The sequence below is a fragment of the Amblyomma americanum genome, chromosome 8 (genome assembly GCF_052857255.1).
Source record: "Amblyomma americanum isolate KBUSLIRL-KWMA chromosome 8, ASM5285725v1, whole genome shotgun sequence".
NCBI classification, from domain to species: domain Eukaryota; kingdom Metazoa; phylum Arthropoda; class Arachnida; order Ixodida; family Ixodidae; genus Amblyomma; species Amblyomma americanum.
In genome coordinates, this window is record NC_135504.1 from 22,292,953 (window position 1) to 22,317,519 (window position 24,567).

Here is a 24,567-nt window from a genome sequence, read left to right on the forward strand (position 1 = left end):
ACAGACGCCACCAAAGCCTTGTTGCCGCCCTTCGGATGCGCGCCAAGTTGGCCCGGATGGTTTGACGTCTATGTAGGATATCGAAGCAACGATAGGACAAGGAAGAAGACGGTAAAAAACAGATGCATCCCGTTAGAACGCCGCGAAAGCAGGGCGATGATAAAGCAGGGAGTTTAAAAAAAGAACAGCAGTTGCTAACACTGGGCCACGGTCCGCGGCGTCTTGTATTACTCCGCTAGCCAATCACAACAGTAAACGAAACCGGCTTTTAAATGTTTGACTTTATTAAACGAGCCAGATATCAAATTTCTAAAGCTTGCTGTTTTTTTCCCCTGTGGTTAGTTTCTTGTTTAAGTATTAGCTAAAGGTTTAACTACGGACTATTTTTGTTGTCGCGGCAGAATTCTTTGCGGTGGTCCTGAATGTGGGCGGAGCTTCACTACAGACTTAAGTTGTATCCGACTGTAGTAGACGTGCGAAAACATGTGTTAAGCCTAATCGGCTCATGGTTTTGCTTTGCTGGGTCATCGGCACGTCTGGCGACGTTATTTTACTGAGGTTAAGCTGATCTGATCTGTTCGTTCGCGCCGCAGATGGAAGTTGAAGACGACGACGGGCAATGCACAGCGCGAGAGTGTGTTGCAGCTTAACACGGGACGCGATCGCCTGCGTCGATAGCTTAGTGCCCTCGGGCAGTGGCCAACGAATCCGCTCTGTTCGCGCCGCCACGGGTCCGAATACCAGTCGCGGAAACATTTATTCAAGGTCAGGGCTTCAGCAATGAATCTGCTTTTGCAGCTTTAGTCGTGAAGTAGAGCTTCCGCTTTAAAGTCACCACAAAGCAGGACGGTCGCAAATATCTCACAGATTATTCTCGGCCCATTCCTGCGTCCTGTTTTGCTTTAAATACGCATGTGACCAATTTTCCCCGCTTCAAGTTGCATCAAGGCGGCTATGTGAGTTTGTTATCTCGGCGTGGGGCATTTGTGCACTTTACTGAGCGCATACCTTAAACAAGTATGCACATAAACTAAGTATGACTCAAACTAAGTATGTAGTAAACTAATGCACAAGAAACGACAGCGGGGGATAAATGTTACAAATTTCCAGTATTCCTTCACTGGTGATGCCTACATTGTAGGTATGAAGGAACAGCTCGATATGTTAAGAAAAATGTAAAGCACTTACTCCATTATTAAGATTGCGAATTTCTGTGACGTTATAACAACGAAAAAAAAACGTAAAAAAATTAAGGAGTAAGGAATAAATTAATAGTAAAATGAAACACTGATATGTTAGCTGTGCTGCACATAGAACACATAAATGTGAAAGGAGAGCTGAAAAGTTTTCTTTTTGAGGTTTCCACGAGATCTGGGGATTCAGTGAATGTGCGAGTGGCCCGTAGGTAAAGAACGGCAAGTTCTTTTGCGCTACCATTTAAATTCGTGTCAATCGAAGATTGAATCTCGGACTTCGCCTCATCACAACATCGCAGAAGCCATGTTATATTGCGCTAAAGCCACAGCATAAGAGAACGCATAGCACAGGACGAGCGCTCGTACTGTGCTATGTGTTCTTTTGTGTTGTGCTTTTAGCGCAATATAACGTAGCCTCCGTAGACGATCACCAACTAGGCGGACAACAGCTCTTGTTACAACATCGGAGGAGCTCGGAGATGACGTCACGGACGGTGATATCTAAAATTTTCGCCGCCTTAGTATAGCACACGTGAGCTACATGTCCAGCAAGTTCGGACAATTTTCGAAATTGCAGAATGGTAAGATACTTTCACGAAAATAATGAAGGCAATAGTTCATTCTCCCGATACGTGGCAAAATCTTTCTTTTAACAAGTTTCCATCGATCGCACCGAACATTTAAGTCTCCCATAGAAAAACAACGGGAAACGCTTTTGATGATAGCAAAAACATTAATAGAAAAAAATTTCAAGACTGCCGTCGGGTGATCTGCGGATGTATTGATTTTTATAGTTAAATCTTGTTTCATATGAAAAAATTGAGTTCATAAAAGGTTTCGCGCTCAAAAATGATTTTGCCCAGAATTACTGGGTGTGCTACGACAAGCGGTTGTATAAGAATTTTGGTACAAATATAGTCTGGAAAACTGGCGCCACATTGAGGTCTGCCAGTGGGGGGGGGGGGGGGGGGGGTATATAGATGAACGAATATGTACATGATTATCTGAAATGGCTGTGCTCGCGACTTGCTATGTGCGTCTTACGACCGCCTGATGACATCACCCCATTCTTCTTCCCATCGCTGGGATTTTCTGCACCATCTGTGAGTACACACACTAACACACGCCGCCGGCTGTTCTCGTAATGTCACCTGTAATGCTGTCACATTAAACAGGCGGCAACGCGTGGCCGTCGAGACCCAGCGAGAACGGTCGGCCCCAGGCAACTAACTAGGCGCGGGTGCGGAAAGAGCAGCCGGCCGTACATACTGCGCATGCGCGCTTCTGCCGCCGATTCTCGCCAGTTGTCGGCGGTGTCGTGTTCCCTTTAAGCGTGACGCATAGTGTACAGGTGCGGCCAAAACGATCCGGATCACTCCTCGGTGTTTGAAATTTAATTCCTTGCACGGCTCCGCACAGAATAGGCGAACGCTTTGTCCCGTTGTACGCAAACGCACCAAAGGCTTTTGCTGCGTAAGGCGTAGCTGTAAAATCTTCGCTACGAAAGGTATGGGACAGAGTATGAGCGACGAAGTATGCCCCATATTAAAATGGCCGCTGCTGTAGAGGCACATAAGTGCTTGCTTCGCGCAGGAAATTAATGTATGAAGTTGCATACAGTTCCGAAAAATCGTGGGGTTTCAGATCGACTTCTGAGTGCTAGAGAGAAAAAGTTCAGATTTGGGAAGAGACCCCTGGACTAGCTGACGCTACACGCCGTTACCATTGCAATATAAAGTCGAACCTCGTTATAACAAAACGGTTTAAGACGCAACAATGGATATAACGAAGGACTAACGATTCCCTTTGGAAGCTCAGTCAACACGGGCTATAGGGAATTAATCCCCGGGCCCCCTCGACTTCGTTATAACGATGTTCAAATGTATTCACCATCAACTGCACTTCAGGTAATGAAACAATGGCTTCGGGTTGGGCTATTTCACAGCTCGAGGTTCTCGCAATTTCTGGACGCGAAACCGAGTATTCCCTGCTTGTAAAAACTGCGCGGTGCCTGAAGCAACCGGCCGACTCGTGCTCGAGTAGTACGCACCCGGAGTGGCGAACTCGAGCTGGCCGAGCTGCTCGAGTGGCTGTCACACTCGGGATAAGGAGGCCGATAAGGTAGGCCCATATGAACCTCTGTCTCTGCGTGCTCTCGAGTGATGTCTCTATCTCGAGAGAGGATGAAATATGCCCCGCGGAAAAGCCAGGGACACGCGAAAAATCAGTAACGGTGTCTCATCCATCATCTGCGTGAAATATCAGGGTGCGAGGAGGAATACCCTGCTCTGTCACGAGCGACAGAAGGGGATGAAAGAAGTGGGGGCAGGAATGAACGTTTGATTGCGTAATGACCCTAGAGCGTTATCCTCGTGAAACGTTCCTTATACGAGCTGCGGTCGCACCTAGCCAGTTGAGTTGCCTACTTGTCAACCGATGAAGGCGAAACGCGAGGGGCCAGTGCACGTTAAAGAACCCCAGGCGGTGGAAAATAATTCGAAGCCCTCCACTATACGGCGTCCCACAGCCATAACCCATGTCACATTTAGGGCATCAAATCCAATATATAAATACTAATGCCAATAAACTGTCAAGTAAAGAAGCGCGAAACGAAGATAACCGTGAACAAACGGAAAGTAGGGACGGGCCCTGAATCCATGCGAGCATGCACTGCGTATTTCGAGTAATCGCTGTTCGAGACAGCGTCCTTCCCATTTTTCTGCTCTCCGTGGTTGCTTTCCAAGCCTTCATGTGTGAGGTCAACAACAACAACAACAACAACAAAGAAGATGGCCCTGCGCTTCAGCCGCACTGCTATCGCCACGTGTGTCTCAAAAAACTGGTGAATCTTTCGCCGAACTGCTGAGCCCCTTCGCGCAAGCACTGTGCGGCGCGGAGTTTCCGGACAGCAGGACGACCGAACACTTTGGAGAAGGTTGTCTTGAAAGCAGACCAAGTTCGGATGCCCACCTCGCAGGTTCCGATACCACAGGTTAGCCACGCGGGTGAGACACAACATTACGCTATTTAGTTTTGTCGCATCGTCCCATTTGTTGTAAAGGCTCACCCGCTCGTAATACGTGAGCCAGTCTTCGACATCCTGCTCATCGGTCCCGCTGAAGATGGCCGGGTACCGTTGGCGAAGGGAGCCGGCACAGGTAACAGCCGGGCCCACTTGCACGGCTTGATGTCGAACGTCGTGAGGCATCGAAGGTGGCGGGAGAGTACGGCTGCGCAATTCCAGGGCTGGCACCCCGCACCGGGAGGGCGGGTGCAGGAGGGCAGCTGGTCAGGCACAGACATTCGTGGCGATAGCAATACGGCTGAGGCGCAGGGCCATCTTCTTCTTTGTCATGAGCCATCTGCTTTGTCTTTGTCATTTTCTTCTATACAATAGCGAGGCCCGAAAAGCATTCTACCAAATCAGTCCGGCAAGCCACATAAGATTAATGCAATATAAAGCTGCTGTCGGACTTACCCCGTTTGCTTGGCATCGCGTTAATTTTATCGTCATGAAAGGAATACTGCCACGCGACTTCACTGAGTAATGTGGCCAATTGCAATTGCTCTAATCGTTTCCGAATAAAACATCAATCACAATCTCTTGTTTAGGCAGGGCTCCTGACACAAAGAGATTATAACGCTCGACACAAATGTACACCTGTCAGGTTGAGAGTAAACGTCCTCGACAGAAGTACGTGTACTGAGGTGGTTCAAATTAGGACATATACTGCATAGAACACAATTTCCGCAAAATTCGGAAATCTCCCTTTCCACAGCCGCGCATGGAGTTGAAATATAAACAGAACTCACACCTGCCGACTACAAAGACCGCCGCTGCTGGCCTTTCTATCTTCCTCGTTACAGCCCAGCTGTTAGTCGCTCAATACAAGCGAGGTTGTCGTAACACATCACGTGAGCACTCACATATCACGGGTCCACGTACCGCTCTCATGACTCAAACAACACTTCTGATTGGTTCTCAGAATGTCTCTCCGACGCTTCTCATTGGTTTTCGAAATCAACGCCACCATTCGAGTGAAATCTTGATGCCTCTGATTGGTTCCTGGAATTCGTCACATCATCACAAACGGTATATGAGACTGCATTGACAGTTCCTCGCCCATGCTACTCGGTGGCAATTTCAACGCCGATATCCGAGAGAACTAGACCTTTGCCAGTGACGTCACGACAAACATGAACAACTTAAAAATGGGGCTGTCGGAATATGTAATCACTACCACGAGAAGTGATTTTCAATGGAGGAGAAACGCAAGACGAAACTGGTTTATATAACTTTTCCTCGGGAACTTAGAAAGCAAAAAATACGTAAATTTGAATTAATTCATTTTACATAACCAGAACTAGAATCAGTAGCTTAACCTGCCTAAGTCAATTGTCATTTTTACGACTAAAATGCCATTCATGGGCGACAAGTTTATTGCACTGAGAAAGAAAAAAAACATTAGAAATACATTTTTTTCTCATAGCGCATAACTTAAGTATGAGTTGTGCAGAATAACCGTTTAAACTCTCATAAAAAAATTTCAGGCCTCTGCATCTAGTAAGATTTAAGTAAAATGCACATTAGTCGAACAAATAAAAAGATACTAGATAAAATTTTAACCTAACTCTGAGCTTTAATGCAAACTGCACCCGTTTATAATAATAATAATAATTGTTTTTTTGGGAAAGGAAATGGCGCAGTATCTGTCTCATATATCGTTGGACACCTGAACCGCGCCGTAAGGGAAGGGATAAGAGAGGGAGTGAAAGAAAGGAAGAATTAGGTGCCGTAGTGGAGGGCTCCGGAATAATTTCGACCACCTGGTGATCTTTAACGTGCACTGACATCGCACAGCACACGGGCACCTTAGCGTTTTTCCTCCATAAAAACGCAGCCGCCGCGGTCGGGTTCGAACCCGGGAACTCCGGATCAGTAGTCGAGCGCCCTAGCACCCGTTTATAGGATTGCTAGAAAATTTCTTCCGGAGCCCTCCACAACGGCACCTCTTCCTTTCTTCTTTCACTCCCTCCTTTATCCCTTCCCTTACGGCGCGGTTCAGGTGTCCAGCGATATATGAGACAGATACTGCGCCATTTCCTTTTCCCCAAATACCAATTATTATTATTATTATTATTGATTTTATTAAAGCTACTCCACAGTCAATTTTTGAAAGCTATTTTCCAAGTATCACCCCACCTTCAGTCGCAGGGGTGCGTACAGAAGCAAATGGAGCACGTTATTGCATTCAAACACTATTTACACGTTGCCCAAATGAAATTCAAAACTATGGCATGTGCCTGTTCGCAGTGATCGCTGATGTAATTTCTCCTGAACTCACATTGTTTCTTCAATTCTGTTAGGGAAGGCATGTCTGCGCTTAGTACAGAATAGCGTGTTCTGTTTACTTACATTCGCATCTGTGCACTGAAGGCCAGTATAGCCATTAATAACAGCAAAGTAGCCTCGATTTTGTTTTTTGTTCTTTTTCTGGACTACACGCGCGCTCAGCGGCCCCATCCTTCGCAGGTGCTCCTGAGAGGAGTGCAGCAGGTAGAACCTGCTCCACTTCAGCCAGCACCTGCTCCACTCTGCCAGCACCTGCTCTCCCAGCTAGAGCTTGCTCCAGAACAGTGGGGCAAGTAAAACCCGGAGAAGGTAGAACCTGCCGCATTTGATTCAAGCGACCTTGAATAAGCAAGGATGCTGCCTGAGCCGACTGCTCAAGTATCCTGACACCCTGATTACGTACTCAGGCAAAAAGAAAAAAACGTTATCGCCCCGCACTTCTCCCTGCAGGCAATCGACGCTTTCGCGCATTGCTAGCCAGCGGAATCCGTTATTGACGTCACTGAATAGATGCCGCTGCTACTATGATGTCCGATGAGCTTGGTCAGATTGATAAGCGGAACGCATAAAGACGCTGCGAGAAAGATATGAAAGATGGTTTGGTTTATGGGAGTTTAACGTCCCAAAGCGACTCGGGCTGTGAGAGACGCCGTAGTGAAGGGCTCCGGAAATTTCGACCACCTGGGGTTCTTTAACGTGCACTGACATCGCACAGCACACGGGCCTCTAGAATTTCGCCTCCATCGAAATTCAACCGCCGCGGCCGGGATCGAACCCGCGTCTTTCGGGCCAGCAGCCGAGCGCCATAACCACTCAGCCACCGAGGCGGGCAGAGAGATGAAAAGAGGACACTGCGCTGACTTCTCACTAACCTAATTCGACGAAGGCACAGTCCCGTTCTCTCTATGCAACCGAATACAGAAGGCTGCATTGCATCATATGGTAAGTTAATGGCACCAGGAAGAGACATGAAGAGGGCAGAGTGGGTGAGGGAACAAACCCGGGTTAATGACATCCTAGTCGAAATCAAGACGAAGAAATGGGCTTGGGCAGGGAACATGTAATGCAAAATCAAGATAACCGCTGGTCCTTAAGGGTAATGGAGTGGATTCCAGGGGAAGGAAAGCGTAGCAGGGGGCGGCAGAAGGTTAGGTGGGCGGATGAGATTAAGAAGTTTGCAGGCAAAGGGTGGCCGCAGCTGGCAAAGGACAGGGTTGATTGGAGAGACATGGGAGAGGCCTTTGTCCTGCAGTGGGCGTAGTCAGGCTGATGATGATGTTGGTGATGATTGTGGTGAATCCAACGCCATTCGCCATGCAGGCGTTCAGCTCCCTCTTCTTTAGAAATAAACTAATTATAATTTGTCTGGTTTGAAACACAAAATTTGAAAAGATTCTTGCGCACAACAAACAATTTGCGTTTGTTTAATAGCAGCCTTGTATAACATTGCGTCTGCGCTCACAATAATGTGCATATATCGTTCAACATGCCCAGAATCCAAAGCATATGCACCCCATGCGTTCACCACGACATCCATGCCGCTGATATCGATAACGATGTAGCGCTGAGATATTTCAGAGATAGAGGTAATAATCGGATGATGATGATATGGATTTTTATGGCGCAAGGGCATCTACAGCCAAAGAGCGCCATGGAACAAGGTATTTTAGACTTCTCAAGGTGGGGTCAAAGACCCATTTCCCAAGCATTTAACCCTATAGTAAGCCGAGCACCAGACCAGGGGAAAGCTTGTACCCATTGTATCACCGGTGGGTAGCGAACCCTGCACCTCCCGCATGCGAGGCGGATGCTCAACCACTTGGCCACCGCTGCGGTATTATTGGGACAACTCAGATGCTTAATGCAAAAATTAAGGATTTCAATACACACAAGTAATCTTTTTTTTTTCATCCTCTCGTCTGCTGTCACCGTATGCGTGGCCGCTAAGTCGGAGTAGCCGCGCATTTCATTTCCTGAAAACATTTTTTTCTAAACTCAGTTCAAATCATTTACCTTCAACTCGAGGTTGAAGACTCCCAACGCGAAGAAGCTCTTGTATGACGGTTTGGAGAGTGTCTGGGAGCGCATACAAGGCAGCGGTGGTCACCGTATAAATTGCAGTGAGAGTTCACATCTGCGAACAAAACTTTAAGCAAACCCGGAGTACTATAATTTAACAAAACAATCGTTATTCCGTATGCACGGCCGTTCAGATGCTATAGTAGCGGGGTAGCTCCGACGGGAACCTATATGAAACACCAGCTGTGTCGAAGCACATGAACCGTATTGGTTAACCTTCCATCTAGAGAGTCGTTGGAAGGAAGACGGCCGCTGTCTGGGCGGTTGCGGGCTCCGCCTTTATAAAAATGGTCTATAGACTCCTTATAGACTCTATTGCCTTCTTATAAATATTTCTTTTTGTCTGTTCATAGTCTATAGACAAAAGTCCACTAAATGTGTATGGACATAAATCTATATAGATTGTCTATAGACTGTCTATAGCATTTGTATTGCCTATAGATTGTTCTCTAGGATTTGTTCATACACAGTCTATAGAGTGTCCATAGACATCTATAGACTGTACAGTCTGTAGATTTTATAGACAGAAGTCTATGGGCCGTCTATAGACTGTCTAAAAATTCTGTAAGGGCGGCACGCGCGCCAGCGGTCGTTCGAGCTAAAACTTTCCTCATATCTTGCAGGAGGATGAAGAAAAGAATACTGGATAGGTTACTGTGGCAATCTACCTGGCAGGCTACTTCAGAAGGCTTTCCTTATGTGCTCCCTCCAAGGGTGACTAATGTAATGAAATTTAGCGTGGTTGTGTAGTAGTCTTAGGGGCGAATCCTGTTCAGTCAATGCGGCACCATCTTTGTCAGAAGGTAAGTCACAGCCGTACCACGCAGGCGCAGTCCTGCCCTCTAGGACCGAATATAGGAGGCTGCATTGCATCATACATGCTAAGTTAACGGTACTAGGGAAAAAACAAGCGACAACCTGCCGCGGTGCCTCAGAGGCCACGGCATTCAGCTGTTATCTCAACGTCACGGGATCGAGTCCTCCGGTCACGGCGGCCGCATTTCGATGGCTGTGAAATGCGAAAATGGCCGCGTACTCTGCGATAGTAGTTCCGTTCGAAAACCGTCAGTAGTCGAGATAAACCCGGAGGCCTCCAATGCGGCGCGGTTCAGGGCCAGTGCATCCTCGCACGCACCGCACCATACCATACCCTACCCTATTATACCATATATATTATACACTATACCATACGATACCATACCATACCATGTCATGCCATACTGTTATATACCCTACCCTGCACCATAACATACGGTACCATACCATATCGAACTAAACTAAACCAAACCACACCACACCGTACCGCACCATACCGTACTGTATCAAACCAAACCATACCGTACCATACCATGTGTCATGCCATAGCCCAATGGACTCAAGGCCACGTTGCCTTTTGTTCTTTTCCTAGCATCGCGCACATTTGTCATCGACGAGTAAGGAGCCCATCGACAAGTACACATTACCATACGTGACGATACGGGAATAGAGAAAGAAAAAAAAACGGGCGAAGAGGCAAGGCAATGGTTGAAATATACAAGAAAGATAGCCAAGCGATAAAATACGGCTCTCGTCGGCGGCGGCGGCGACCGACACGTAGAACGGGTTCGATGAACCGCCGCGATCTACTGACTCCTGACAGGACAAACCGAACAGGTCGGCCGGACAGGGGGCAATAACTGAAAGTAACGCGATTACCAGCCAGGTCCTCTACCCAGCAGGAGCAGAGAGCCCACTCAGGAAGTTCCCGAAAACGATTACGGCCCCAGTCGTGTGTCATTGCGCCAACAAACTTGTTATAGTATAACAGTGAGGCCCAACGCGGCCGTTCGGCACAGCGCTTGCCGGAGCAGATCCAAGACCGCGATAGCGAGGCGGCGCGGTGACAGGCCGACTCGCTGGGACCTCCCCTGCGCCACTAGAACGGTGCAGCGCTGCGGAGGCTACGAAGCGAACAGTGGTGGACGCTGTTGTGTGCAAGCAGTCTCGACAAGTCTTCACAAAACACACGACACCAGTAGCAGACATCAGCAAGAGAAGCAGACGACTGCGCGAAGCGAACGTGACAAAACTGCACTGGGCTCGCAGGGGCAGCAGGCACCCGCAACAGCAGGCGATTTTGAGACAGCAACAGGAGCATATAGTGTTGTTGTTTCTTGAGAGACATAGCGACGCAAAGGAGAAATCGTGCACTTCTTTTGCTATTGCCAGCTGCTGGTACCGCTCTGCGCTACAAGCGTGTTTTGTCAAGGTGGGTATGCAGGTACAAGTACCTCATATATGAAAGGGAAGGACCAGTCTGCACAAAAAGAAGCATTTTTGGGTACTTTCACTACTAATCTTGAAAAGGAAGTTTAGATATTATACGCCAAGAGGAAAACCAGAAAGAAAACAAGAAAAAGTGTGGTTGTCACGCGTGATTAAGAAGTAATAATTAATTTAATGCTTGAACTTTTAGGCATGTTACTTGATGCATGTTCGTTTGAAGGTTACAGCGCAAGAATACAGATGAAAGGACCGACTCTGCGTCCAGTCCAATTCGTTCCTTTTGTATTTTTTTTAGCGCTGTAACCTTTAATCAAGAGTCTACCTGACCGCTAAAGACACCGGCAACGCAAGCGGATGACTGCGCCCTCGCGCAATCGTCTGCTTCTGTCAGTGAGCAGACGAGCGGACATGTAACGGGCCAGGCGACACACCGCAATACGCTTTATGCAACAGAGCTCGAAACGACGCGCGCCCGGTGCTTGTCAAGCCCAGTTGTGTACCCGCAACTACGACACACGCTCGCAAGCACATGACGTGCAGGGGCACAACGCTGTCACTGCATCCGCCGTTAGCACCTGCAAACGCTGCACCGTTTTAGACGAGGCAGCTGGTAGAGCATAATCGCCCCGTACCCCCGTACCACTCTCCGAGGTGGCGCGAAACCCCCGGCCGCCTCGGGCATTGCGGGGAGCTCCCTGGAAGTCAATTATTACGTCACACCGCGCTGTGCAAGTGGAAACAGCAGCGCCAAGCGCAAGCGAGGCAGCACAGAGGGTAGGATGTGGGGGGGGGGGGGGGGATTTGATTGGATAATCTCTGCCGGGGCGAGTTCAAAACTGTTAAGGGCGCGCGCGCGCGCTGCCCGGTCACCCTGAACCCCCGGGGGACCGTACGGTAGCACGGCACGTGCGTAAGAGCACGTAAGACAGGTGAAGAGACTGCCTCGGAAGCCGTGCAAACCGTCCTTCACCACGCTGCTTAGGAGCAGTGCCGTGAAGCCCGGCCGTCTGTCCACCCAAGTCAAATTTAATTGTTTAATGTTAGTCAACAAGTTGTTACGCGCCAAAGCAATACTATGTCCTATGCGGCACGGCGCAGTGTATTTCTTAGCATGGGAATACCGTCTGTTCTTTGCAATTGTGTCGTCTCCTCCGTTCCTTAAAGTACTTACCGTATGCATTCAGCTCTCTCCGCATAAAATTAGGACCAGACGAGCCAGCCCCGAGTGAAGGTAATTTTTTTTTTCTGGTTCCCGCATGTTTTGTAGCGATAGCTACATTACGGTAGCATTTCGAGCCTTCAGCGAACCCGACCTCGGCGGCTGCGTTTTTATGGAGGAAAAACGCTAAGGCGCCCGTGTGCTGTGCGATGTCAGTGCACGTTAAAGATCCCCAGGTGGTCGAAATTATTCCGAAGCCCTCCACTACGGCATCTCCTTTCTTCTTTCACTCCCTCCCTTATCCCTTCTCTTACGGCGTGGTTCAGGTGTCCAACGATATATGAGACAGATACTGCGCCTTTTCCTTTCCCCAAAAAAAACAATTATTCAGCGCCGCTACGCTGTCACGTGAGGCGGAGCAGCTGCCGGCGGTGCCGTGGCTGATCACGTGGTTGGTCACGTGACCAAGTTCCAGTCGGGCAGCTGTAGCTATCGCGTCACTCCTGGTTTAACCAGAGGTAAACCACCTCAAATTTTTTTTTCTGTTCAGTCTTGACTTCCATTTGCGCGAAAACAACTGGAAGTAGAAAAGTTGAGCAGAGGAAAGAACCGAATGATGGGCCAGTGTTTTAACTTTTCCCCAATAAAGGTCTTGGAACAATGAAAAAATCACCCCACTACGCGCACATGCACGTGCAGGCAGCGCACTGCCCGCACACAGTTTGAAGCGAGAGAGCTGCGTATACACAGGTAAAAAAGTTGGCACAATAAGGCCCAGTGCCGGATAACCTGCCCCTGGTGCTGGGATCGACCAAACCTTTATAATATAACATGAGACTGCCAGCATACAACGGCAGTCTCTTACACATCAAACGCCACAACGCAGCAGTAGGAGGCAGCACTGTAGCTAGCGATCACCTTGAAGATTAGCGTAGACTGATCAACCGGGCCTGTATGACCGCGGCAGCCGCAGGGACAATGGACTAGGGGCTCTTCCCACCAAGCTCGTCAGGATCTTTATCGAGCGATAAGTTTTTCATTCATTCATTCATTCATTCATTCATTCATTCATTCATTCATTCATTCATTCATTTCAAGGCGGAGTGAGTTTTAATGCCGTAACTACACAACAGCAGCCGCCTGAGAGCAACTTCAGTAAAGTAACAAAAAGAACGGAGCTGTACAGTTAGCAAACAGACCTACACATCTGCCCCACCAGCATCGCTGCAATTGGGCGGACGCTATTGAGTTCATAATCCACTGGTACAGGAGTACCAGTCAACATCGCGGTGCATGTCGGTTCACTCTAGACGGACCAATAATAATTGGTTTTGGGGGAAAAGGAAATGACGCAGTATCTGTCTCATATATCGTTGGACACCTGAACCGCGCCGTAAGGGAAGGGATAAAGGAGGGAGCGAAAGAAGAAAGGAAGAAAGAGGTGCCGTAGTGGAGGGCTCCGGAATAATTTCGACCACCTGGGTATCTTTAACGTGCACTGACATTGCACAGCACACGGGCGCCTTAGCGTTTTTCCTCCATAAAAACGCAGCGGACTGCAGCATTTGTTTTCGGACGAGGCTCTCCAGCTCGGGTCAGGGACTCCTGATCGGAAGCCGGGGGGCGGGATCAGCGTTTCCCCGCTTGCAACCGCTACAGCACAGCTTGCTCTCGCCGCCCCTTCCACTTCCATACACGAATGCACCGGAGTCGCTGGCAGCACGGAACGCGGTCTCAGCGAACCGTCGGTGACCTCGCGATGCGCGCAACTGCGAGTCAGCATGACGCACCCCTTGCGGCACCCAGGTTGTTGTTGCTCCAACGGGTGGAGGAGGGGAAATTTGAGAGGATGGTGCGAGAGAGACGTGGCGCCACCGGGCCACGCCACCTGCGTACAGCACACGAGAATACGAAAGCGTTCTCGCACCACCAGACTGGGCAAGGGGGGATGGACACGTTTACGTAACCAAGGTCGCGTGATCGCGCGGAAGAGGGCGGTTGAGAAACACGTGAGAGTGGCCGTGTGCATAACCCAAGCACCTTCCAGGCGGGAAGAAAACGGCACCGGATCAGAGGTTCATATGGGCCATTGAAGCGTGAAGTCAACTGAGCAACACGATTATTCCGACACCATGCGCCGGTGTACAGCGGCATGCGCTTAACGTAGTTGCATCTGGTCTCTTGTTGATGCTGCAATGAGGAATCGTGCGTACAGGGTGTCTCGTTTTATTTGATACCGTACTTTAATCGTCATCATCATATTCTAACCCTTTATGTCCCGTTAGGGGCCTTGCATAAGGTGTGGGGGGGTTCAGCAGTCATGCATAAATGAAAGAGCAAATAATTAACCATACAAAAAGTCAGATAAGACTGACAAGGTGGATATACCACATTCGAGCGTATTTGTGAACATTCAATGATAATTTAGCTTACACCATTACTTTGACTTGCATTTCTGTGAATAAAAATGAAACGCCCTGTTTTATCACAAGGTGTTCAAGTTCCAGCACCTAACACGCACCGCCCTACACTCGGCTTTCGAGTCTCGGCGCGTGTTCCAGGCACAGGGGATGAGGAGCTTGGAACGTTGCCGGCATAGAACTTGCGTATGCGTCAGCACAGTTTCTGTGACGTCACAAGCGAACGAGAACGCCTTTTCTGTGACACACGTGCTCGACTCACCGCTCGCGTCACGTGACCGGTTACGACAGCTGTGACCGGCTGTTCAAGTGGCCTCATGGGCAGCAGAAGATAACAAGCCGGGCGTTTCGCAACGCAAACCGCGGCGAGTGTTTGTACGCATGTAGTAACCTACACACAGATTTGCGTTTTATTTTCCTCATCTCCAGCAAGCAGCACACACCGCATAAATGCAGAAGACGGCTCAAGGAACGATAACATCCACGTCTTATTATCTTACACTGAGCCGCTGCGGCTCAGTGGTTATGGTGCTCGGTTGCTGGTTCGATCCCGGCCACGGCGGTCACATTTCGATGGAGGCGAAATGCTAGGGGACCGTGTACTGTGCGATGTCAGTGCACGTTAATGTAGCACAGATGGTCGAAATTTCCGAAGCCCTCCACTATGGCGTCCCTGATATCCTCAGTCGCTTTGGGACGTTGAACCCCACAAACCAAACCAAACCTTCCCTTCACAACGAGTCCCTCCTTTCCTAAAACCTTAGGAGCAAAAATTTTTGATCTGTTAGATTCAGACTGCAGCTCTGAAGTGCCGTTAAAATCAACTTATCTGATTTCTATGAAATTTCCGCAGATCAACGCTCCAGGTGTAACATATGCCTGTACAGTTTGTACACGAGCACTTGACAATGGAAAGGATGGTCACTCAGTGCTTTTACCGATAGTTTAGAGACTGTATTATCTGATAAGATAGCGTCGTAGGATGTGTGTGTGCGCGTGTGTGTATGTAAGCGTGTGTGTGTGCGTGCACGTGCAGACTATATACATGCTCTTACCCGAGTCATATGTGTACGTGTGGTGTCAGTAGGCAGTAAAAAAAAAAAGCACACTCTGAGGGCCAGAAGAATACGATACAATGTTTTGGTGGTGAGAGTCTTCTTACGTGTTACATAGCGAAAAGTAATGGATTTTTGACGCATATACAAGCAATATTTACTTTTGCTCTTGCACACCCAGACAGTGGACATCCGTATTTCGGTACGGTAAACACGGTAGCTACGGCAATTGCTACCGTACGGCAAATGTGCCCTGGCAAGCCTGTAGCAAAGGTATCAACGGCAACGCGTTACTGTACCCGCCGTACGGCTAACCGGCTACGCTAAAACTCTCCATTGTCTGTGTGCGTAAAGTGAGATGCGGCGGGCCAGCGCGCGAGGCAGCTGGTGTTCGCGAGGCGCGAACCGCCGCCGCGAGGATGAACAGGCAAGAGGAGGAGGAGGAGGAGGAGGAGGAAAGAATGCGTCTGCCGCGCCAGCGCGCGCGGGGTTGGCTGGATTGTCTCACGTAAACATCGCAAGGTCCAAGTTCAACATCGCTCACAGCACGGACAGCGGAAGCGTGGGAATGGGCTACACATAGACTGTTGTGCCGGCAAGCTCCATGGCGCCACTAAGGACGACATCACCGTTGTGCTGTCTCATCGTTTCCCAGTAATACGTTGCAAATTTTCTTTGATCTTTTCAGTGCTGTGTTTTCTTTAAAACGGTAATCCACTCCTGTAACGGCCCTTTAATGGGGCCGACAGTATAAACAAACAAAACCAGCTCCATCTCTCGAATAACGGACTTGATCCGCATGCATGTATGAGCCGGAGGCCCCGGATTCGAACCCGACCGCGGCGGCCGCGTTTTGATGGAGGCGAAGCGCAAGAAATGTTTAGTTATCAGGGAACGAAAGCAGCGGTAACTGTCTCACATATCTCGGTGGACACCCGAACCGCACCGTGAGGGAAGGGATAAAGGAGGAAAGAGGTGCCGTAGTGGAGGGCTCCGGAATAATTTCGACCACCTGGGGATCTTTAACGCGCATCGACATCGCACAGCACACGGTAATCTTTGCGTTTCGCCTCCATCGAAACGCGGCCGCCGCGGTCGGGTTCGAATCCGGGAACTCCGGATCAGTAGCCGCGCGCCCCAACCACTTAGCAACTGCGGTGGGTGGACATTCTTAAGGACACTACTTAGTGATGGCCCGATAGAGGGTAAGCGTGCATAATAAAAGGATATTTACAAGGGGCAGGGGACATGCGATTAAGCTCGCTCGAATGCGGCAAGATGATATAAGAGGAGGCGAGCTGCCCCGGGCGCTGACGAGAAACACGCGTGCCCGAGGAGCGCAACCTTCGGCGCGAATTCCCGGACGCCAGCGGTGGAAATTGCACCACTTGCGAGGGTGCGGAGAAGGACCAGGGCGCGACGAGGCTCACCACGGCGCGCTGCACGCACTGTCGGAGTTGAGTCACAATAGTAATTATGCAAACAAATTTGTGAGGAGATACCAGTGAGGAACGTCTTATATATATATATATCCTCAGAGGCGCCTGCTTAGAGGAATCTTAGTATATGTGGGCTTGCGTTGAATGCGGCGAGTCATGCAGGGACGAAGGAAACTGTTCATCACGTACGCATTTTCTTTTGGTTGCCTGATTACACAGCACGCACACACATGATTCGCGTAAGAGCATGTAGTCTTCGCAGTGGTGCAGTGTAAAGCTCGGCGCCCCCCCCCCCCCCCCCCACACACACACACACACACCAGCCGCCGCGGTGGCTTAGTGGTTATGGCGCTCGGCTGCTGGCCCGATAGACGCGGGTTCGATCCCGGCCGCGGTGGTCGAATTTCAAAGGAGGGGAAATGCTAGAGGCCCGTGTGCTGTGCGCTGTCAGTGCACGTTGAAGAACCCCAGATGGTCGAAATTTCCGGAGAGCTTCACTACGGCGTCTCTCATAGCCTTAGTCGCTTTGGGACGTTAAACCGCCATAAACTAAACTAAACTAAACACACACACACCAAGCCGCCCCTGACAGGTCCGTGCCAGCCGCCTCTTTTGTGCAACACGAAGCGCGGGTGCTACGGAGAGGGGACGCCGTCGGTGCAGCCGCTGACAACCTGCCTTTTAGACCTCGCCCAGAACGTAGTAAGCCGTTGGCGAAGGACAGCGCTCCCTTTTGAAGCATCGGGGGACACCTGAACCAACGCCAGCTGAGTAAACTCGTGTCGGATCACGGGACAAACAGGACGACGACTCAGGGTGAAAAACGACCAACGATGTGCTCTTGGAAGCCCGCGGAGGTTTCCGGCTGACTCTGCCTCGTGTGAGCAGGGCCTGTTAAATCCCGTGCTTTCAGAAATTCCCGATTAGCCTTTCGGTCCTTCTTCGGCCGGTCTAGAAACGGTGGCGGCTGGCGCGCTCTTCTACACTCCGGCCTCTGGGCTTCCCAGCTCCCGGAAAGCTTACTCCGGCTGTAATACGTGACGCAAGGAGTCTCGCTCGTACCACGTTAGCGGTTAAGGACGACCGGATATTGGTGTTTAAGCCCTTACATAAGAGGTAGACACTACCGTACGCTTTGAATGAACGCATGGACGTGGGCGGCCCTTTTGAAAAGTGTCGCTTCGGTGACCGAGAGAAAGATCAACCCACTGACTCGGTCTGGTCCAACTATAGGTGGGCTCAGCTGTGCGCAGCGACAAAGACACCACGGCCGATGAAATTCCAGCCTGTGAACCAACAGCGACGCCAACGACACCGCAGGCGGGACAGCGCATCGTTTCCACGCTCCAAACACTAATACGCCTATACGGGAGTAAATATGGAGTAGGCTGTCCTGTGAGATCAAAGCCTGAGCGACAAAGCAGCAGCCGGCCTTCTTGGGAGCAAATCCGAGCACGGCACCCGGCCACCGAGAGTTTCAGCGACGAGTGTGGTCCCAGCAAAAGCGTGAAGAGGAGAAGTGACGATATCGACCAACAGATAGCGCTCGCGTCTCTCCTTCGAGTGCCACCCACGAGGGCGTCGACGCACGCGCAACCGAGGTTCCCCCTGGAAACGAGCTTCGGAGGATGGAACCTTATCCCTGCGGCGCCGAAAAGGCCACGCGCGATAACCTGTAGCTCGCCACACCGGGCTTCACCAGGAACGCCAAGACAAATCGTTGCAGCGTCAACGCATGCGCCGCAGCAAGGCACGGTGCGCGAATCTTCGTAATGGACGTTCCTGTCTCCAACGCGAGCCAGCCGGGCGCCACTTATCGCCAGCTTATCGCCACACAAGCACTAGAATAAAGATTACAAACAACCCGCACTCTGGTGGTCATGCCGGCGGCTGCTGTCGCTGGAAGGAACGCTCCACCCATCGCGACAACTGGCCAGATATGCAAATTAGAGATAACGACCGTGAAGCCCTAATGTGCAGATAGATACCTGCTGCCCTAATCTATCTTCCTGCGCTTTCTCCCTCTCTACTGGGATGATACACGTATACCGTCATGTCTCAAGGCAATCGATCAAGGGTTTGTTTCGGTTAGGAGGGATTTATGGCAGCCGTTAAAGCTCTAGAAGTGTGCAAGTAAGGGGAACCCTTATTCTCACCTTTCGGAAATGTCTGGTCGCTAGGAGCACCGTAAGGAGGCTGCGCAAAATGGCCGGGAAGTAAACCCCGTTTTGAGCATTTTGAACATGCAGCCGGTCAGGGCGGTAAGTGTGCGTTTTGCTGCCTCGGTGACCTCAACACCCCCAATTTATCTTCGAAAACAACGAGCCCTGTATTGCGGAAGTCTATATCGAATATAGCCACGGCGGCGTGCAGTCCTGTCGCAATACAATCCGATGGACGGCAGGTGCAGAGGCGAGCGTCACGGCGCACGCGGCTCAGATAAACCAAGCAGCGGAACCCACGGCTGGCGTCAGCTAACCGGGGTCCGAATTCACGAAGCGGCTCATGACTGGTCGTAGATGCCCGATTGCGACTGCCAGTAACGATTAGCCGGCAATACCGTACACTCTAAACACGAATACGCCTATATATGGGAGAAAAAAGGGAGTATGCTGTCCTTTAGTGCACACCCTTTTTGAAGGCACAGTATGCTGCCCAAGCCCTCGGAGTAGATTTCTATCACTAAATGCTCTCGGTTGGCAAGGGAAACAAGTTTCCCCTTAAAAACATGCGAAGTTTTAGCTGTTAAGAACATTTTAACAGCTGTTCAATCAATCAATTAATAAATCAATCAATCAATCTCCTCTGCTTGATAAACTCAAGACCTCGGTGCCCGGTCTAAAAGCCTCCTCCAATTGCTGACTGCTTCAAGTTACTATGCTTTGCAATGGGAACATGCCTCCGCTGCCAAGAGTAAGTAAGCATTCCGCACATTTAGTGATCGAAGTGTACTCCGGAACTTGGGCAGCATACGCTGCTCCCGAAAGGGGAGTGCGCTAGAACGCACCTTACTCCCTTTTTACACCCACACAGGCGTGTTCGATCTCTACACTCAAAACACAAATACACCTATATGGGAGTAAAAAGCGAGCAAACTGTCCTCTAGCGTACACCCTTTTATCAAAGGGTGTGCGCTAGAAGACAGTTTTAAACCTTTTTTACTCCATTTGTTTAGAGTGTACAGTGCAGTCAAGGGGCCAGCCAGCACCAACGCATTTTCGCATATCAACAGCTACCATATACAGTGCACGATTTTTTCAGCGGCACGTAGGCTGCCCACGAATGAATTAACTGCCCAGCACAGTCGGCTGAGCAGACCTCGACGATAAGCAGGCCCTGGCAGATAAAAGGGATAAGTGCAACCTTTTACGGCGACGTGAACCGAAGCACTCTCGATATCACTGTGGTCTCGCAAGGCCTCGCTGCCGACTGGCCAGTCTAAGCAAGTACAGCGGTAGAACATATATGCGTCGTGTAAATTAAAAAAAAAAGCAGGAAAAAAAAGGAGCCGCGCGCGCCTTCTGCTCTGCGGGAAAAACAAAAAACGTGGAGCAATAAAGCCGAAGCAGCCGACAACCAACGCGGACCCGGCGTGTCTACGCGCAGCCTTTTCTGGGTCTTGTTGTTGGTGCTGTAAATCTCTGCGCAGCGCTCGGCTGGACCCGGTTCTTGGAAAACAGACCACCTCTCGCCCGCCAGTCGGCGCTGGAGAGGTCCAGCAATACGCTCTCGGCCGTTGCCCCGATAAGGGTTCGTGTCGGAGGCGAGTTGGAACATTCACCGCGCTTCGCCTAATGCGTTTTATAGGGATCGACCGAAACGCCTGTTTGTCAGGTGGGCAGCAGGGGCGTAGGTATGGAGACACCCACTCAATTATGAGTCACAGACTCAATAGAAACGTCTTCTAATAGGGGGACACTATCGGTTAGGGGGATTGTGGTATAGGCGCCAATGCGCAGAATAATAATCCGAGGGGACCTTATTCAGCGCTTGCGCGCAGAGACACGCCCTCTAATGTTGCGAAGCTGCCATAGGCTATTCCTGAAGGCAGCATTTTCGGCCCCCTGAGCCAGGAATCCGTTCAGTCAACTGTTGCAAGATACCGAAGTGTTATTTACGGCAGAAATTAGAAGCTTCGTGCCCATAGCGAAGGTCTATGCAATCTTTGTACCGGAACTGCCATCCAGGCATCTTAACGCAAACAAACCCACTGCGGTGGCTCAGTGATCATGGGACTCTGCTATTGAGCCGAAGGACCTGGGTTCGGCCCCTGCCGCGTTTCAATGGCTGCGAAACGCAAAAGACACCCGTGCGCTGTGCCAGCTGGTCGAAATTAATCCGCAGCCCTGTACTCATTGTGGTCCACGTGTCACTTTGGGACGTTAAACCTTGCAATTCGCAACTTTCTTAACGCAAGCAAGCACTCGACGGCGTCCAGTGAAACGTACATTATCTGTAGGCACGCCGATTAATGCTTGACAGCGCCTCACCGGCTTTGCCTCAGTTTCTGTTGCTGACAACTGACCTTTGAGATCTCTTGTACAACCCTCTCCCAAAACCGAAACTATGCCATAGACGCATACGAAGCTGTAAGCGTATGTAAAGAGACGCATGTGTGCGTACAAATATCTGAATTTTTAATAACGCTGAGAGCACCACATTTCATTGCACTTTTTGGCGCCGTCAATAAGCGCGTGACGCCATTCATCTTGAGCCTTAGGTAGTGCAAGAGATAATTTGTACCACGCAAGTTCTTGAACCATGCTGGCTTCGACGCGACTGCGCACAAGGTCACAAATGCAACAACCGAAAGCGCGTTGCCGCCTAAGCCCGGCAGGCCGAAGGGCTCGACATAAGCGGCACTCGGTAAAGATTGGCGCCTAACAATAGTGACATCCGTGCTTGGAAAATGCCATATTTCGCTCGCTGTGTAAAGACAAATAGCAACGCGTATTTTTTCAGTCGCTATGAAAACTTTTGCGGGGCAACGTCCGATAACTGCAGCGCTTCAAGAAGGTTGCCGGAACAAGCAAGCCTCTGTGCCCTTCCTTCCAGGTTCAGCTGTGCAACACGATTCGGCAACTGTGTTTCTATTTTTAGAACGTTCTGTACGCTGTACACTAGATGTGTACCTACCATCGCGGGCAAAAGTAACAGACCCCCTCCAAGTTCCGGCCCGTGCCACTCTGCGTGGGGGCGCCACTTGACAAAACACAACGTCGAGACCAGCAGTGCTTTGTCAGGTGGCGCCCCCACTCAAGAGTGGCACGGGTCGGAACTTGGAGGGGGGTCTGCTACTTTTGCTCCCGATGGTACGTGAAGGCGGATTATAGGCCTCGGAGTTGGTCTTATAAGACGTTTACAGTTACGAGAGGCAGGTGACGTGAATGTAAAAAAGTCGTATGGTACGTATAACGAACACAAAACAAACCGGGACGCTTGTTCCCGCGTAGCTCAGCACGCGGTTTCCATTAAATATATAAACGCTTCAGAGGCGACTGAAACGTACGAGCACCTAGCAGGGACAAGGAAAAAAGGAAGGCAGCTTGGCGAAAGAGCACGCACGTAATATATAGGTGAAAGCCCCCCAGTGACCCTAACACCGACACCGATGCGTCGAACAAATTAAGCCCCTGTCCTGCTAGGCTGCATAGCAGGGCGGAAGAGACACTTCCGACCGGAACCCCATGATCAACACAAAACAACTTCCTCTCACTGAACTTTACTTTTTTTCCCGTTCCGTCGCGGAAGGCAGAAAAAAAAAAAACCCGTGGGAAAGTACTGCTGCGCTCCATCATCTTGTTGAGAGGAAATTGGCCAACCACAAAACTGGGCCGAGAAAAGTGGCGGTGCACAAACGCCGACGCGGTTAACACCGGGGAGGACGGGACTCTCGAGAGTGAATCGCGTCACGATTTGCACGCCTCACTGACTAGCGCCCAACGCTTTGTCCGTGCTTATTCCTAATCCAATGAAAGAAAGCAGCGGAAGGCTGACGCGCGAGTTTCGTTTTCGGATTTCGTTTCTGGCGGGCTCCGCGCTGTTGCTATGGGACAGAGGAGCCGCCAAGCGCACGGACGGGCGTCGTCTGCATTCGTGCATTTTTCTCCTGGTCGGGCGTGTGTTCGCGTGGAAAAGTTTCGCCGGAAACGTTTCGGAGGTCACGTGTGTGTTTTTAATAACAACTTTAGTGGCATGCTAGAAGCTTCATCGCTACCAGTCACGTCCGGATAAACCGCTGGTTTCAAATTAAAAACAATATTTCGGCTGCACAAAACCAGATCGCACCAACACCGAGACCAACAAACTTCAAGCCTTTATTTCGTTTTGTTGTCACGTCTGCAGGCTGCAAAAGCAAGGCCGGATATAATGTGCGTTTTGTAATGTCACCTAGCTGTTCAGGAGAACGAAAAAAAAAAAGGTCCCACGCCTGTCAAACGGAGCTTTGACACAACTTTCAACGCCAGTATAACAAACAAGCCTTCACTAAGCCGCAATCTGTAGGTATTAAGCGTCAGTCGTCAAACCCTCTGCCTTCATCGCAAATCTCTGCATAGCGACCTAGGTGCCAACTATATTACAAAGGAAAAGTGACAACTCTGGCGACAGCAATTGCCAGCGCCGGCTCGCAGGCCACGTTCAAAAGATCGGCTGTGTTATGATGAGGAGGCGATCCCTCTCAAACCGCACGCAGGACACTAAGATGTAACGATCTGATATCGCTTCAGTAGGGCACACACACTGGCATGAGATAACACGCCGGTGGGGCTATTATAACAGAACTGCGCGCGCTCACCTTCGAAGTGTTGATAGCGGGTCACTCCGTTGTGTAGTCCGAGGCACGGAGAAATCGTGACCAGCACCACCAGGCACAACAAGGGGCAGAACACGGCACGCAACGCCATCGTGAACGGTCGGGACGAAACTTCTGGACAACCGACCGGTGGGCGCAGCAGAAAAAGAAACAAAACGAGCGACCGACTACTGGCACGGCAGAAGAAAACGTCTGTGTGAGCTCCTCTCCGTAGACCTTACGGGCCCCGCGAAACCTTGCCGCAACGATATTCGTACACGGCCTCAAACCGGTCTTATCGGTGTTCAAAGGGCGACTGGGCCCCTTTTATACGCCATGAGGGCGAGGGAGGCAAGCGTTCTCTCACTCGGACGTCCCTCCTCGCCAGCCCCTTCGACAACGGGCGCGAGCGCAGCCAGAGCAGCGCGGCAAAGTTGTTTTGAAGCGGTGGGCAGGCTTTGAACTCGCGGCTGTGCTACGACCGTACGCACGACGGCCGCTTGGTTCTCGGCAATCGTCCAGCGGACGCGAACGGTCGTTGCTTTAGCTTCGCAAGGCGTTTAGGCTCCGCCGGCTTCCAGTTGTCAATGCCAAAACACCAAGTTTTGGAAATAGATAGTCCGTTAGACGCTGCACGCGGAGATAGTTGCAGTATTCGAGCGCAAAAAAAAAAAACGGCGGCAGTCTGCAAGCTGGCCGCTAGGCGCGTCTGGAGCGCTGCTATCGTTAACGATAACAGATGAGCTCTCTTTGATACTATGAAAATTTATACAGTAGCCAACGTTTTCAGAAACAGTTTGGCATCACT

The 24,567-nt window shown here is 50.3% G+C and overlaps 1 protein-coding gene across 2 annotated transcripts in view; it reads right to left on the reverse strand.

Moving 5' to 3' along the window:
- LOC144101088 (uncharacterized) overlaps positions 1–24,348 on the reverse strand; it is a 136,142-nt gene extending 111,794 nt beyond the window's left edge. The window contains exon 1 of one of the 2 annotated variants that reach the window (XM_077634101.1): positions 23,763–24,348. In XM_077634101.1, the coding sequence (XP_077490227.1) occupies positions 23,763–23,871 (109 nt within the window). In that variant the 5' untranslated portion in view covers positions 23,872–24,348. The remainder of the gene's footprint in view (positions 1–23,762) is intronic. The other variant, XM_077634102.1, reaches the window with a different exon arrangement.
- Between the last annotated feature and the right edge of the window lie 219 nt (positions 24,349–24,567).